Source organism: Amblyraja radiata, chromosome 14 (assembly GCF_010909765.2).
Source record: "Amblyraja radiata isolate CabotCenter1 chromosome 14, sAmbRad1.1.pri, whole genome shotgun sequence".
NCBI lineage: Eukaryota > Metazoa > Chordata > Chondrichthyes > Rajiformes > Rajidae > Amblyraja > Amblyraja radiata.
Window position 1 is genome coordinate 29,834,069 of NC_045969.1, and position 17,879 is coordinate 29,851,947.

Genomic DNA, 17,879 nt, shown 5'->3' on the forward strand with positions numbered 1-17,879 from the left:
CCTAGCTATGTTATTTGTGCCAACATGCACAATGACTTCAGGCCACTCTCTCCCTTCTCCCCTCCCCCCCCCTCCCCCTCTCTCTCCCTCCCTCCTTCTCCTTCTCCCTCTCCCCCTACCTCTCCACACCCACCCACCCCTTGTCCTGGAGCCGCTCCAAGACATCCCGATAGGGTAGACAGTCCCAGACCCTTTTTCCAAGGATGCAAATAGCAAATGACAAATTCATTTCACTGCACCTTCGGGTGCATGTGACGAATACATTTGACTTCGACTGACTTTGAAATACTAGATGGTATAGATTTAAGTGGAGAGGGGAAGGTTTAAAGGTGATGTGTAGAGTATGCACATCACAGAGTGAGGTGGGTGACTGGACACACTTCCGGGCGTGGTGGTGGACATAGATATAATAATAGCATTTAAGAGGCTTTTAGATTGGCACATGGATATGCAGGGAATGGAGATATGAATCATGTGCAGGCAGATAAGATTTTATCTTGACATTATGTTCGGCACAGGTATTGTGGGTTGAAAGGCCTGTTCCTGTGCTGTACTGTTGTAAGTTTTATAATATGTCAGCTTTCAGGTTCTCCAATCAATCTAATGATATTTTTTTACTAATACTGCTGTGCCTTATTCTCACTATTACATTAATTTTTGAATAAATCCAGCAGGTTTTGTATATCTTCTGTGGAGTGATTGTTAAATTTGCCAATTCCTTAATTTTCCATTATAAACTCTCTGGTCTTTGTCTCAAATAGGCAATTGTAAGCCCTTTGAAGTAACCTGCAAAAGCTTTAACAGTCTGCTCTTATATTTCTAGTCTTCTATTTCACCTTTCTTTATCTTGGTCTCCATTCACATTTCTAAAATGCTTTAGATCCTCAAATCTACTGCTATTTCTAACAAAATTTAAAAGCCTCTTTCTTGCAATTAAATTGAAACCTTTATACAAATATTTCATATTGTAATACCTAAATATACAGTGAACCACTGTGAAGTAAGCTCATAGTTTTGAATATATTCATAATGAATGCAAACAAATGCAGTGCCATATTTTACAACTGCATCGAGCCACTCCATTGGTGTATCACATTGATCCAACTATGTACTTGTTATTCATTATAATTATTAATCTGATCATAACAAATGGATGATTTGATCTTAAGTCCCAAAAACAGTAATTGGTTTATCTCTTGCATCAATCAAACTCATTTGGTATCATGTGGCGTATTAATGAAGAAGAGAATCATTTTATCACTCATCAATAAAAACATAGACCTATGCTCATTGTGTAAATTTAGATGTATATTCTGTAAATTTTAAAAGTTCCTGAAGGTGTAAAAAATTGCAACTAAATTCAAATAACTTTAAATTACAGCACAATTTCCTAGAAACTATTTTCAATCATAATTGAATTTTATTATTACTATTGAATTACTATTACTTTTGAGTATATAATTAATTCTCAAAAGTTTCTCAGAAACTGCTTTCAAATATTATTAAGTCTCAACTATTAATTATATCTGCTTGTTCCTCACGCTAATTTAAATTATGGCACAATCATAGGCATTAATGTTCAGTCCTCCTGGTGACTTCCTCCTATAAGGTGGGCGGTGGGCGGCGCGACTCTCGTCAGCAGCGGCCTCTGCAGTCCGTTTGTGTTTTTATTATTTTTTGTCTCGTTTTTATGTAGTTTTTGTTATTTTTTTTGTTGGGGTATGTGTGTGGGGGGGGGGGGGGGTGGGGGGGAGGGGGTCACTTTAAAATCTTTCCCCTGCACGGGAGACCCGACCTTTTCTTTGTCGGGTCTCCGTTGTCGTTGGGGCTGCAACGTGGAGCTGCCTCCGACAGGAACGACCTGGGGTTCCAGCTGCGGAGCTGCCGACTACTCACCGTGACGGGGCTGGCCGAGTCCGGAGCGGGTGGAGCTGTGGTGGAGCGCTGCTGCCACCCGACCACCGGAGTTTCGGAGGCTGCTACTGCGGGTTTGGCGGACGGCGGCACCGGGAGCCCGCGGGTCCCTGCTGGGAGACCGCTTTTCGGGGCTTCCACAACGGCAACTTCTCCCGCCCGAGTTGCGGGGTTGAAGAGCACCTGAGCGGGGCCTTACACCATCGCCCCGCGCGGCTTGGAATGGCCGGGGGACTTTGCAAGCGCACGCCGGGGGCTCTAACAACTAGACCCGGTGTGCGACCTTGCATCACCCGGCGTGGCTTTAATGGCCGCGGGACAATCGCCATCGCCAGCCGGGGGCTTTGACTTTGACTCTGACTCTGACTCTGACATCGGGGGGGAGAGTGCAGTGGAGAGATAAGTTTTTTTGCCTTCCATCACAGCGATGTGATGGATGTTTGTGTAAACTGTGTTGTGTCTCGGGTCTTTTTTGTTTTGTAATGTATGGCTGCAGAAACGACATTTCGTTTGGACCTCAAGGGGTCCAAATGACAAATAAATTGAATTGTATTGTATTGTATAATTGTAATCACAACCCCTGCAAGTCCCAATTACTTCCAGATGTCTACAATTCATGATCTCAGGGTAACATGTTAATTTGTATCCAACCAGCTCAGTTATCTTACTAATGCTCTCATTTGCAAGTATTCTCACAATATATGTGTATGTGTAAAACTGCCACATTTTTTTCATTTCAATCAAAAGAAGTTGCTGTGGTAATAACCCATGCATCTCTATCGGTAGCTACTCTACAGGAAAATGTCAAGAGTGTTTTATTGTCATATGTCCCAAAATGAGACCAATTAAATTCTTACTTCCAGCAAGTGTATAGTAGTAGTAGACTGAGACAGTATTCAGAGTGGCCAGATTTGGGGTCATTTTCGAGTCCCTGTGGTTATTGGTGTAGAGTTGTCCACGATATCACTGTCTGTAACACCACCTATTTTGGTATCATCTACAAACCTAAAACAATACAGCACAGGAACAGGCTCACACTTCGCATGACAAACATGATGCCTGTTTAAAATCATCTCCTCTGCCTGCATGCAATCCATAACCCTCTATTTCCTGCATGTCCATGTACCTATCTAAAAGCCTCTTAAATGCCATTATTATATCTGCTTCCATCTCCAGCCTTAGCAGAGCATTCAGGCACCCACATCTCTGTGTCAAAAACATGCCTGCACATCTCCTTTAACTGTTGCCCCTCCCAACCTAAAGTGATGTCCTCGTCTTTGACATTTCCGCAGAGGGAGAAGTTCTACCCTATCTATGTCTCTTCACAATTTTATATACTACTAGCAGGTAGTATACTTCAGCCTCCAATGCTCCAGGTGAAACAATCAAAGTTTGTCCTGTCTTTCTTTATAGCTAATATCCTCTAATTCAGACAAGCATTCTGGAAATCTCTTCAGCACCCTCTCCAAAGCTTCCACATCTTTCCAGTAATAGTATGACCAGAATCTCATGCATTGCTCCAAATGTGGTCCAACCAAAGTCCAACAAAGCTGTGACATGTCTTCCTCACTCTTATACTCTTCAAGAATCCCAACACAACCTCCATCATGCTCTCACTGATTTTACTTTCCTCCATGTCCTTCTAGATAGGAAATATAGATGCAAAATACTCATTTACTACCTTGCCTATATTCTCTGACCAAGCATAAATACTCTCCTTTACCCTCGAGCAGTCCTACCTACTCGTTAATTACCACCTTGTTTTTATGTATGTATAAAAAGTCTTGGGATTTTCTTTAATCCGAGTTACCATTGATATTTCATGGCCCCTTTTGACCCATCTAATTGCCCCCTTGAGTTCTTTCCTACTTGCTTTATATTCCACAAAGGCCCTGTCTGATTTCATCTTTCTAAACATACATGCTTCCTTTCATTTTTTGACAACATTTGCCTCTTCAGTCATCCAAGGTTCCCTTACATTGCCATCCTTATCCTTCCTTCATACTGGAACATGCCGGCCCACTACTCTTATCAGCTAGCCTTTAAATGACTCCCACATATTAGATGTGAACTTACTAAAAAATAACTGCAATGGCCCCGACCCAAAATGTCACCCTTCCATGTCCTCCAGTGATTCTTCCTGACCATGTTCAAGAAGGAACTGCTGATGCTGGAAAATCGAAGGTAGACAAAATTGCTGGAGAAACACAGCGGGTGCGGCAGCATCTATGGAGCGAAGGAAATAGGCAACTTTTTCGGGCCGAAACCCCCCTTCCCTCCAACTCTACGATTCCCCCTTCCCTCCAACTCTACGGAGTCTGAAGAAGGGTTTCGGCCCGAAACGTTGCCTATTTGCTTCGCTCCATAGATGCTGCCGCACCCGCTGAGTTTCTCCAGCAATTTTATCTACCTTCGTCATTCTTCCTGACCAACTGAGTTACTCCAGCACTTAGAGTCATGGAGTCATAGAGTGATACAGTGTGGAAATGAGCCCTTTGGCCCAATTTGCCCACACCGGCCAACATGCCCCAGCTACACTAGTTCCGCCTGCCTGCATTTGGTCCATATCCCTCCAAACCTGTCCTAACCATGTACCTGTCTAACAGCTTCTTAGACATTGGCATAGACCCAGCCTCAACTATCCCCTCCGGCAGCTTGTTTCATACACCCACCACCCTTTCTGTGAAAAAGATACCCCTCAGATTCCTATTAAATCTTTTCCTCTTCACCTTAAACCTACGTCCTCTGGTCCTCGATACATCTACTCTGGGCAAGAGATTCTGTGCATCTACCCGATCTACTGCTCTCATGATTTTGTACACCTTTATAAGATCACCCCATCCTCCTGGACTCCAGGCAATAGTCCCAGCCTAAACGTCTCCCTATAGCTCAGACCCTCCAGTCCTGGCAACATCCTAGTAAATCTTCTCTGTACCCTTCCAGCTTGAGAACATCTTTCCTATAACATGGTGCCCAGAACTGAACATAATACTCTCACCAACGTCTTATATAACTGCAACACGACCTCCCAACTTCTATACTCAATGCTCTGACTGATGAAGGCAAATGTACCAAAAGCCTTTTTGACCACCCTATCTACCTGTGACTTGACCTTCAAGGAACCATGTACCTGCACTCCTAGATCCCTCTACTCTACAACACTCTCCGGAGCCCTACGATTCACTGTGCAGGTCCTGCTCATGTTAGACTTCCCAAAATCCAACACCTCACATTTCTCTCTATTAAATTCCATCAACCATTCCTCAGCCCACGTGGCCAATTGATCAAGATCCTGCTTCAATGTTTCACTATCTAAAAAACTGCCCACTTTTGTATCATCTGCAAACTTGCTAATCTTGCCATATACTGTATGTTCTCATCCAAATCATTGATTTTGATGACAAACAGTAACAGGTCCAGCACCGAACCCTGAGGCACACCACTAGTCACAGGCCTCCAGTCCGAGAAGCAACCTTCCACCATCATCTTCTGCTTCTTTCCATGAAGCCAATTTTCTATCCATTCAGATTTATTTCCTTGGATCCCATGAGATCCCAGAGCAGCCTACCATGCGAAACCTGGATGCCTTACTGAAATCCATGTATGGAACGTCTACAGCTCTGCCCTCATCGACCCTTTTGGCCATGTCTTCAAAAAACTCAATAAGATTTGTGAGAAACGACCGCCCATGGACAAAACCATGCTGACTATCCCTAATCAGCCCTTGTCCATCCAAATGTCTGTATATCCTATCCCTGAGAATACCCTCTAGTAACTTTCCAACTACAGATATTAGGTTTACTGGACTATAGTTCCCAGTATTTTCCCTGCAGCCGGTCTTGAATAGAGGCACAACATTTGCCAAAGACAACTCGTAAATTTAAACCAGAGCTCTGGCAATTTCCTCTCTAGTTTTCCACAATGTCCTTGGATATATTTGATCAGTCATAAGGAATAGGAGTAGAGTTAGGCCATTCGGCCCATCAAGTCTACTCTGCCATTCAATCACGGCTGATCTATCTCTCCCTCCTAACCTCATTCTCCTGCCTTCTCCCCTCAGGCCTGGAGATGTGTCTACCTTCATACACGATAGTACCTTCAGCACCTCTTTGACCGTAACACTGACTGCTCTCAAGACACTTCCATTGAGTGCCCCAAGTTCCTCTGTCCTCCTGCCTTTCTCCTCAGTAAATACAGAGGCGAAATAATCATTGAGGACCTTACCTATCTCCTGTGGCTCCACACGGAGGTGACCGCTTTGATTCCTGAGGGGTCCGACTCTCTCTCTAGTTACCCTTTTCCCCCTTATGTATTTATAAATACTTGATCCAGTATACTTGATCCAGTACCTGCAGTCCCTTCTGCCTTCATTTTAATGCTCCCAATTTATTCTCACTAGCTCCCTCCAAATAATGTTGTAATCTGCCATACTCTAAGGTCCAGATTCTTATTCCTTATCCTTATTCATAATTATCTTAAAACCTATGGTGTTGTGATTACTGTTTCCAAAGTACACTTCCACTGAAACACCAGTCACTTGGCCAGGCTAATTTCTCAGCACTAGGTCCAGTATAGTCTCTCCTCGAGTTGGACTATCCCCATCCTGTTTCAGGAAATCCCCTTGGAAAGACCTAACACATTCTGCCTCGTCTAAGCTTTTTGCACTGAGACCCATCACTATTGTGGAAGTTAGTCAAAATTGCTTCTTTCTGTAATCTGTCCACATATCTGTCCCTCCACCTGGGTTGGGTATTGGAGGGTCTATACCACAATCCCATGAGAGTGATACATAAGAGGTCATAAAACAAATCTGACTGAGTTTTTTTGAAGATGTGACCAAGAAGATTGATGAGGGAAGAACTGTAGATGTATAGTGTAAGAAGGAACTGCAGATGCTGGTTTAAACCGAAGATAGACACAAAAAGCTGGAGTAACTCAGCGGGTCAGGCAGCATCTCTGGAGAGAAGGAATGGGAAACGTCACCCATTCCTTCTCTCCAGAGATGCTGCCCGTCCCGCTGAGTTACTCCAGCTTTTTGTGTCTATCTTTTACTGTAGATGTAAATATGGATTTCAAGCATTCGACAAGGTTCCACATGGTAGGCTGCTCTGGAAGGTCAGATCGCATGCGATCCAAGATGAGATAGCTGAATGGATAGAAAATTGGCTTCATGGAAGGAAGTAGAGACTGATGGTGGAAGGTTGCTTCTCGAACAGGAGGACTGTGACTAGAGGTGTGCCTCAGGATTCGATGCTAGGCCCATTACTGTTTGTAATCTATGTGAATGATTTAGAGTAGATGAGGATGTACACATCAAGATTAGCAAGTGTACATATTATACAAAAGTACGTATTTTTTCAGATAGTTCAAGTTCAAGTTCAAGTTCAAGTTAGTTTATTGTCATGTGTCCCTGTATAGGACAAGGAAATTCTTGCTTTGCTTAAGCACACAGAAAATAGTAGGCATTTACTACAAAACAGATAAATGTGTCCATATACCATGATATAAATATATACACACATGAATAAATAAACTGATAGTGCAAATAACAGAAAGTGGTTGGTAATAATCAGAGTTTTGTCCGAGCCAGGTTTAATAGCCTGATGGCTGAGGGGAAGTAACTATTCCTGAACCTGGTTGTTGCAGTCTTCAGGCTCCTGTACCTTCTACCTGAAGGTAGCAGGGAGATGAGTGTGTGGCCCGGATGGTGTGGGTCTTTCATGATACTGCCAGCCTTTTTGAGGCAGCGACTGCGATAGATCCCCTCGATGGAAGGAAGGTCAGAGCCGATGATGGACTGGGCAGTGTTTACTACTTTTTGTAGTCTTTTCCTTTCCAGGGCGCTCAAATTGCCGAACCAAGCCACGATGCAACCGGTCAGCATGCTCTCGACTGTGCACCTGTAGAAGTTAGAGAGAGTCTTCCTTGACAATCCGACTCTCCGTAATCTTCTCAGGAAGTAGAGGCGCTGATGTGCTTTTTTGATGATTGCATTAGTGTTCTCGGACCAGGAAAGATCTTCAGAGATGTGCACGCCCAGGAATTTGAAGCTCTTGACCCTTTCAACCATCGACCCGTTGATATAAATGGGGCTGTGGGTCCCCCTCCTACTCCTTCCAAAGTCCACAATCAGTTCCTTGGTTTTGCTGGTGTTGAGGGCCAGGTTATTGCGCTGGCACCATATGGACAGTTGCTCGATCTCTCTTCTGTACTCTGACTCATCCCCATAGTGAAGATGTTTGTCAAAAATTGCAACTGGATCTTGATCGGCTGGCCAGGTGGGCTGAGGAATGGTTAATGGAATTCAATACAGAGAGGGGTAGTGTGAGAGAGATGGTGAAGTGTTGTATTTTGGAAAGTCTAATATGGGCAGGACCTACACAGTAAATGGTAGGGCTCTGGAAAGTGTTGTGGAACAGAAGGATCTAGGAGTGCAAGTACATTGTTCCTTGAATGTACTTGCTGACCCTGCACATTGATCAGCTGGACTTTAAAAGTTTCCCACATTATCTGTGGATTTACCCAACAACAGCTCCCAATCTACCTCGCTAGCTCCTGCCTAATGACAGTATAATCTGCCTTGCCGTAAGGCAACAATGTGTACTTTCCCCCATATCCAGACCTATCCTTACTTAAAACAATCTTAAAACTTATGGAAGGTACACAAAAATGCTGGAGAAACTCAGCGGGTGCAGCAGCATCTATCGAGCGAAGGAAATAGGCAACGTTTCGGGCCGAAACCCTTCTTCAGACTGCGCCTTAAAACTTATGGAGTTGTGATCACTATCTCCAAAATGCTCTTCCACCATAACAGCAGTCAGCTGGCAAAGTTTGTTTTCCAATACAAGGTCCAATATTGTCCCTTCTCGTGTTGGACTATCCTCATACTGTGTAAGGAAACCTTCTTGGTTACACCTAACAAATTCTACCCCGTCTAATCTTCTTGCCCTGAGTAAATCCCAGTCAATATTGAGAAAGTTAACGTCACCCAGTACAACAACCCTGTGGTTCTGCCTCCATCATAATCTGTCTACAAGGGCAGCACAATGGCGCAGCAGTAGAGTTACTGCCTTACTGCGCCAGTGACCCAGGTTTGATCGTGATTACAGTTGCTATCTGTATGGAGTAGGTACGTTCTCCCTGAGACTGCATGAGTTTCCTCTAGCACTAAATTCTACACTCTGATATTTTTCTCTTTGCACTACCTGTCGCACTTGTGTAATGGCTTAATAGTACTCACATATACCGTGATTTGATTATGTCATGCGCAAACAAAGTTTTTCCCTATATCTCAGTACAGGTGACAATAACAAACTAATACCAATACCAGACTCCTCCCCAACTACTCTAACAATACTAGCTTGTTTCTCTCATTTTCTGTTCTGATGAAGAGTACTAGACCTGAAATGTTAACTGTTTCTCTCATGCATAGATTCTCCTGACCTGTTGAGTGTTTTTAGCCTTTTTCAGTTTCTGTTCAATACAGTTGTCTGTTTCATACCCCCCCTTGAGTTTATTCCTTTATTAGTGACTATCAGCCCCAGTTTTAGACTTCGCACATTGAAAATAGCTTCTAGAGATTAACTATATGGAAATACAACATTTACAAGATAGGAGGAGGCCATGTGGCCCATTATCTCCGTGTTGTTCGTAAAGGAATAATCCGTGCTAATGTCAGATTTCCTCACCAGGTCCGTAGCCGTGCAGGTTACAGATCATCAAATACACTTCAAAATATTTTTAAGCCCTCTTTATCATTTTAATTAGATCAACTTTTCACCTTCTGTTTTCTAAAAAATAAACTCGGCGTTTCATGATTGTTGCAGCTTACGCTAAACATTTGTCGATGCCTTCAGTTATTCTATAGACCTAGAGTCATAGAAGCAGTATGAGGCCATTCTGCCCATCGTGTTTACTCCGCCATTTAATCATGGCTGATCTATTTTGCCCTCTCAACCTCATTCTCCTGCCTTCTTTCATTAACCTTTGTCCCACTTACTAATCAAGAACCTATCAATCTCCGCTTTAAAAATACGCAATGACGTGCTATCCACAGCCGTCTGTGGCAATAAATTCCACAGATTCACAACCCCTCCGGTTAAAGAAATTCCTCTTCATCTCCATTCTAAATTACGTCCTTTTATTCCGAGGCTGTGCCCAATACTCTCCCACAACTGGAAACATCCTTTCCAACTATTGAAATTGTATTTAGTCGCCTGCTATTATTTTTATGCTTGAAGAATACAAAACCTCAAAGTTCTTTGAGTTCAGTGAGATTACGGAGAAATTAGTTCTGTTTGGAGATTATTCCACCATGTTTCCTGAATGTCCGCTTGTGCTAAATAAAGAGTTTTTATATCTACTCTTCGGGTCTTCATGTGGCTCATTTCGAGTCACTAAAGTGGCCAGTTGCAATGACTCAATTTACTTTAGTTTAGTTTAGAGACACAGCGCGGAAACAGGCCCTTCGGCCCACCGAGTCTGCACCAACCAGCGATCCCCGCACATTAGCACAAGCCAACACACATGGGACAATTTACACTTATACCATGTGTACAAACCTAAGCCAATTAACCTACAAACCTGTACATCTTTGAAATGTGGGAGGAACCCGAAGATCTCAGAGAAAACCCAGGCGGTCACGGGGAGAACGTATAAACTCTGTACAGACAGCACCCATAGTGGGGATCAAACCCAGGTCTCCGGCGCTGCAAGCGCTGTAAGGCAGCAACTCTACCGCTATGCCAGTGTGCCACCTTGTATTGATGTCACAATCTAACACAACAGGGGAAATAGTCTTACTGGAGGCCCATTAAGCAGTGTTTATTAAAATTGGTGTTGGTTGGGTGACGAGAGCGGTGAATGTGGGAGGCATGGTGCTGGAGAGGATTATATGGGGAAAATAGATGGAGATTTAATTCTCAGACCTGATAATGCCTCTATTATTTTATGGAGCATTCTTACAGTTTGCAGATTGGGGAACTTTTAAAATGTCTGATTGGTGGGATAACTCTCCCACTGGCTGGGAGCCCAAAGTAGAGTACAAAGGACAGTAGCGAGCTGCTGGGGATCTAGCCGGCATTAGCAAAGACAAAGCCCAGGGTTAATCAGGATTATAAATAATCTTTCTCACAAACAACCATATCATTAATCATCAATCATGTTATAACATTTTCTGTAGCTGGATGAATCAAGGCCAGATATAAATATGGTTCTGACCCCATTTGTTCATTAACTGCCTGTAACACTGGGTAGTTCATATCCCACTCTTATGGTCTTATAGATTCCCTTCAGCAATAACATACGAGGAATATATGTAATATACAGTTCAGATTGCAAGGGAGTCTCGTTACACCCTCTCCTTTGGTTATGCATCAAACAATTAGAAACTCAGTCTTCAATCTTCATAACTTCAGACTGCGGTAATATCTTCAGGAGTACAGCACTGCTGTGTCTGAAGTTATCGCTCTGAGTTCAGTGTAATAGTTATTAGAATTATTTTCCTTTAGTTTTAAAGCATCATACTAGAAACCGGCCATCCCACAAACCCAGCCACACTCTCACTGCAAGCTTGTTTCCACCCACTTGCCAACTATCCAAGGGATGAAAAAAAATAGACTGCACGTTCTTGAACTTGAGTATATTCAGTCATGTCTTAAATGCTTTTCAAAGATTTTCTTTATGTATTGACTAAAGCCACCATATAATTGGAAAGCGGTTTGAATTGAATAGGTAACTCACTGGTAACAGATTAACAATGATTTATTTTTTGTGATAAATCTATTTTCAGCTACATTAAATTTACCTTTCTTTAAGGTTGCCTTTCTTTAATACATCCAATAATATATTTTGGACAAATCTTTAAAAAAAAAGTTAAACAATACCTGGCACATTAAAGATTTAGCATTTGATAATTTGCAAATAAGTTTGTATCTCTAGCCCCAAGTACAATGTGTAAGCCAAAATTGCGATTTGTATTGCAGCAAATTGCATTCAATTATATCTGTCTATTGCTGATGTTACTTCCACATCACAGTTTTGTCGCAGATCCTCAATCAAACTAACCAAACCAACTGTGAACTACGGCTGAAATAAAAACCCATCTCATCGAAAATATATGCACGACCCATGGAACACATTTTCCTTAATTCACGGCGTAATATTTTCATTTCCCTCATTGTACAAAACAAGAGTTATAGAGTCAAACAGCATAGAAATAAGTTCTTCGGCCCAACTTGGCCATGCTAGCCCCAAATCCCTCAAAACTTTTCCTATCCATTACCTCTCCAAATGCCTTTTAAATGTTGTTATGGTACGCCTCAACTACTACTTCTGGCACCTTGAGCTATTTATCCACGTGTGAAAAGGTTGCCCTCAGATTCCCACCGTGTCCTTTGATATATCGGATTAGGCTCAGGAGATTTATTTACCTTCATACTCTTTCAGACATTCAGCACCTCCTAGACCATAGCACAGATGGTCCGCAAGACATTTCCATTAACTGCCCCAAGTTCCCCAGTCCTCATGTCTTTCTCCACAGTAACAATAGAGGAATGAATACTCATTCAGGACCTTGACCATCCCCTGCAGCTCCACACAGAGATTTAAAGTTACAGTTTAGAGTTAAAAATCCTGGCTTACTCTAAGATACACTCTAAGATGGATACAACCTCCTCCTCTGTGATGCTATCCAACTGTCCCCCCCCCCCCCCCCCCCCGCCCCCCTCCCATCACAGTACATGGATAGCAATAGTCTCGGGGAGAATGGTCAGCATGGTGAATAGCATGTTTCCATGCTATGACTATGACTATGTCACTATGTGGTTTTGCCATCCGAGACGCTGACCAGTTTCACCGTCCGTGACAGAAACTGTTCTAGTGCGCAGACACATCCTGCTTCAAGGACAGTAACACTGACAACTCCTGCTCCACTAACTGCGGGGCAGATAGATCCGTCCACCAACAATATCACACAGAAGACCCTTCCCACCATTAATGACACATTTATAGATTGATAATGTGTTTACCACAGCAAGCACTTTCTCATCCCAATAAACAGAATTGTCCCTCCACCCGATAGACCTCTGGTTACTGACCTTACATTACCATCAACTCCTGCGATACTTAACACCTGCAGTCATTCAAGCTCCAAATAAAAATGAAAGAAGCATCGCTTGCAAAACACACCTGTCATGTACTTCAGCTGCCGCCACGTTTCAGCACTGTTCTTATACAAAGAGGAAACTGGGTTATTATTCATTGTGCCAATTTACTAGATAAACAGTTTAGGAGTGGTGCTACTCATTCTCGCATTGAGCAACAGCAACAAGACTGATGTCTCACTCCGTACTACACACCAGAGAATATTGTACAAGTCACCCGGCACTCTGGGTATGACTCTAGGGTCTATTTGAATATGGTGGAATCACACTCACACATGTGTAACCCTCTTAGACTTGTTAAAACCTTGTGACGATCAAGATAAATGTACTTACAATTCCTGTTTTTAGGAATAATCTCACATTAACAACTTAAGCAAGCAGAAGTAAAATCACCTGTGCTTTTGGTCGATTGTTTAAAACCTCCCTAAGGGCCCCTATGTGGATTTAATAGATCCTGTCAGGTGATATTGTTCTGAGAATAATAGCCAGCGTGTCCTCTGATTGAGGATTCAAGCTCCATCACTTTTAGCAAGGTTACACCAAAATCCAGGCCAAGTACCCAAAGAAAATTTACAATATCAAACAAAAGATACTGCAAAAACAGTATCAAAGAACATAAATAAATAACATAATACAGCACAGGAGCGGGCCCTTCTGCCTCTACCACCACCCTTGGCAATGCGTTCCAGGCCCCCACCACTCCATGTATATATTTAACCTGTACATTTCCATTAATCTCTCCCCTGCTCACCTATTAGCTATGCTCTCTAGTGAGCATAATGAACATTTCCACTCTGGGAAAAAGGTTTGGACTGTCTACCCTATCTGTGCCTCTCATGATTTTATCAAGTATCCCTTCAACTTTTGACATTCCTGAGAAAGCAATCCAAGTCTATCCAACCTCTCCATGCAGCTGAAACCCTCTAATCCAGGCAACAATATGGTAAATTTTCTCTACACCCATTTCCAAAGCCTCAATTGATCATTCAATGATCACATCCCAGTTAAGAGTGTAGGACCAATCCATTATTGCAAAAGTTCATCTGATTAATTTCGGGAATAATGGATTTGTCCGAGACATCTACGCTGTCATATAGACAATAGACCATACACAATAGGTGCAGGAGTAGGCCATTCGGCCTTTCGTGCCAGCACCACCATTCAATATGATCATGGCTGATCATCCACTCCCATAACTGGGAGGTGATCTCAATGAAACATGTAAGACTTAACAGGATATGGATGATATCTCCCTGGCTGGGATATCTAGAACCCAGGGTCATAGTCTCAACATAAAGCTCAATCATATGCACAAAACCATGAAAGGAATAGATTGGGTAAACGGTAAAGGGCCTGTCGGGTAATCGAGTCTTTTCCCCAGAATAGGGTAAATCACGAAACAGGGGACATAGGTTTAAGGTTTAAGGTTAAGGGGGGGATGGGGTTGGGGGGGGGGGGGGGTAAGATTGAATGGGAACCTGATGGATAACTTTTTTGCACAAAGGGTGGTAGGTGTATGAAAGCCATCAGTGCATGAATGGGTTGAGTAGTCTCTTTCAGTGCCGCATTATGGTATAACAGTGGAAGTCCAAGCAGGTGTTATGATCAGGTGTACAATCAATTGGAAAGATCATTGAAATGCTGATCTCTATATAAAGACTTGAATACCAAGATGAAAAGCTCAGCTACAACCATTCGATGTTTTGGTTAGGGGGGTGGGAGGTGTTGTTCCCAAAGAATGGGAAGAGGGGGAGAAGGGGATGTGAGGGGAGGGGAGAAGGGGAGAAGAGTGGAAGGGGGAGAAGGGAGGAAGAGGGGGGGGGGGGGAGGGAAGAAGGGGGGGAGAGGGGCGGGGAGAAGGGTAGGGGGGAGTGGAGACAGAAGGATGGGGGCGGGAGGAGGGGAAGAGAGGGGTGGAGGGGAGAGGGGAGTTCAGTCTACACTCACTGAATCCATCCCTATGAAAAGTTAGAGACTGATTGGATCTGGAAGCGGACCAATACATCTGTAAATAAAACTGAACGACTCGGACATCTTTTCATTTGCACAATTGATTTTATTGTATTAATTTTAATATATTAATGTTTAAAATCCATGCATTAAAAGAAGAATATTTTAAGCCCATCTGTGGTCCCTAACCCTAACCCTAACCGGGCGTCACCCGCAGGACAGCATACGTCAGCGTGTGACAGGGCGCACACGATGAGACACCCAGATGTCGCCCCTGGATTTTGAACATTCCAAAATCCAGGGGCGACAGGGAGACACCGCTCGTCACTACATGCGTCACCATGCGTCACGACCCGACCACGATGCGACAATCTCTTTTCAGGCTGTCGCCGAAAATGTCGCCCAAGTGGGACAGACCCTAAAGAGACTCATGAGAATGTTCTGAACTGCATGTGTTGATTTACAAAATATGACACAGTGCTGGAGTAACAGAGTGTGTTTTATTTATTAAAGACAATCTGAAGAAGGGTCCTGACCCGAAACGTCACTTATCCATGTTCTCCAGAGATGCTGCCTGACAGATTGAGTTACTCCAACACTTTGTCTTTTTTTTAGATTGGTTAGGCAAATGGACTGAGGAATGGTTAATGGAATTTAATATACAGAAATGAGAGTTTAGTTTAGTTTAGTTTAGAGATACATTGTGGAAACAGGCCCTTCAGCCCACCGAGTCCACACTAGCACTATCCTACACACTAGGGTCAATTTTACAATTTTTACCAAACCCAATTAACTTACAAACCTGTACATCTTTGGAAACTGGAACAGCCGGAGAAAACCCACGTGGTCACAGGGAGAACGTACAAACTCTGTACAGACAGCACCCGTAGTCAGGATGAAAAAGGGTTTTGGCCCGAAACATTGCCTATTTCCTTCGCTCCATTGATGCTGCCTCAACCGCTGAGTTTCTCCAGCATTTTTGTCTACCTTCGATTTTCCAGCATCTGCAGTTCCTTCTTGAACAACGTCAGGATGAAACATGTGTCTCTGGCACTGTAAGGTAGCAGCTCTACCACTTCGCAACCGTACCACCCAGGTATATTGTATTTTGGGATGTCTAACCTGGGCTGGGCCTGCACAGTGAATGGTAGGGCTCTGGTGAGTGCTGTGGAGCAGAGGGATCCAGGAGTGCAGGTGCATAGTTTCTTGGAAATGACGTCACAGGAGGATAAGGTGATCAAGAAGGTATTCGGCACATCGACCTTCATCAGTCAGAATATTGAGTATATAATATATTACAGTTATATAAGATGTTGGTGAGATCACATTTCGAGTATTGTGTTCAGTTTTAGTCACCACGTTATAGGAAAGAAGTTGTCAAGCTTGAAAGAGTGCAGAGAAGATTTACCAGGATGTTGCCTGGGCTTGAGGGACTGAGCTGTTGGGAGGTTGAGCAGACTAGGGGTTCATTTCTTGGAGTGCAGGAAGATGAGGGTGATCTTATAGAGGTGTACAAAATCATGAGAGGATAAGATCTCGTAAATGCACAGTCTTTTGCCCAGAACAGGGGAATCGGGAACCAGAGAATACAGTTTAAGGTGATTGGGGGGGGAAGATTTAATGGGAACCTGTGGGGTAACTTTTTTTACACAAAGGGTGGTGGGAACATGGAACATGCTGTTGGAGGAGGTATTTTAGGCAGGCACTATCGCAACGTTTAAGAAATATTTAAACAGGTAAATGGGTAGGGCAGGTTTAAACAGATACGGGTCAAAAGCAGGCATGTGGGACTAGTGTAGATGGGGCATGTTGGTCATCACAGACAAGTTGAGCCGAAGGGCCTGTTTGCATGCTGTATGATTCTATGACTCTAGTGCTCTGAAGGTAGCATAGGCTTAATGGGCCAAATGGCCGTGTCTAGATCATAAGAAAATTAAAAAATATATGACAAGTAGTCCAAAAACTGGAGCCTGATTTTTCAGGCATAAAAAAAGTAAGAGCAGTGTAGAGATTTGTGAATTACTTCAAGTGGTAGCTGAGTTGATTATCTCTATAGTTATAAAACTCTGATCTTGGATATTGTTATATTCCGGACGGTAGAATGAATAACAACTTACATGCTGGTTGCCTGGATCACGAGAGAGAGATTTATTACCCAACATTTCCTGCTTATATTGAATACCAACTCACTAACATATACATGAATATGTATGAATAAATTACAAATGTCTATTTATCTGTGTGTGTGTTTGTGTGTAATCACATCTTCACGAAAAAACGACGCAGTAACGGTAAACATTTTTACATATTCCGGTAGACATTTTTCCCCTGGAGTCCAAAATTGCCTTATCTGAAAATGTCATGCTTTATTTCTCGAGTGTGGGCATGGCTCAGTCTCTGCAAGATGGAGGAGGGAGAGGTCACGACTCGTTGTCTTTAGTGACCTTGCACGCTGCTTGAAATGGTATGAAACTGCACTTGAATTTAGTGGCCTTGCATCCTGCTTGAAGTGGTAAGAAACTGCACTTGAATTTGGTGGCCTTGCATCCTGCTTGAAGTGGTAAGAAACTGCACTTGAATTTGGTGGCCTTGCACCCTGCTTGAAATGTAATTTGAAGGAATAGTTATGAGTCAACTGCCAGCCCACCAACTGTGAGTGAGTGAGCTGCCAGCACAACAGGCTTGAGTGACTGAGCCGCCAGCCCAAGAATCCATTCGGCCTACAATGTCCATACTAGCCCTCTGGAAACCAGTCCCTTCAGCCCACACCACCCATACTAGCGCTCCAGAAAGCCCCCCCCACTGGCCACCAATACTGGAATTGGTGGAATATTGCGTTGAGGGGCCAGCCCT

General features: G+C 43.2%; 1 protein-coding gene across 1 annotated transcript in view; it reads right to left on the bottom strand.

Annotated features, from left to right (window-relative positions):
• mcf2l (MCF.2 cell line derived transforming sequence like) overlaps positions 1-13,245 on the bottom strand; it is a 108,958-nt gene extending 95,713 nt beyond the window's left edge. Inside the window, exon 1 of the mRNA XM_033032965.1 lies at positions 13,102-13,245. Coding sequence (XP_032888856.1) covers positions 13,102-13,174 — 73 coding nt within the window. The 5' untranslated portion in view covers positions 13,175-13,245. The remainder of the gene's footprint in view (positions 1-13,101) is intronic.
• Positions 13,246-17,879: the final 4,634 nt, after the last annotated feature.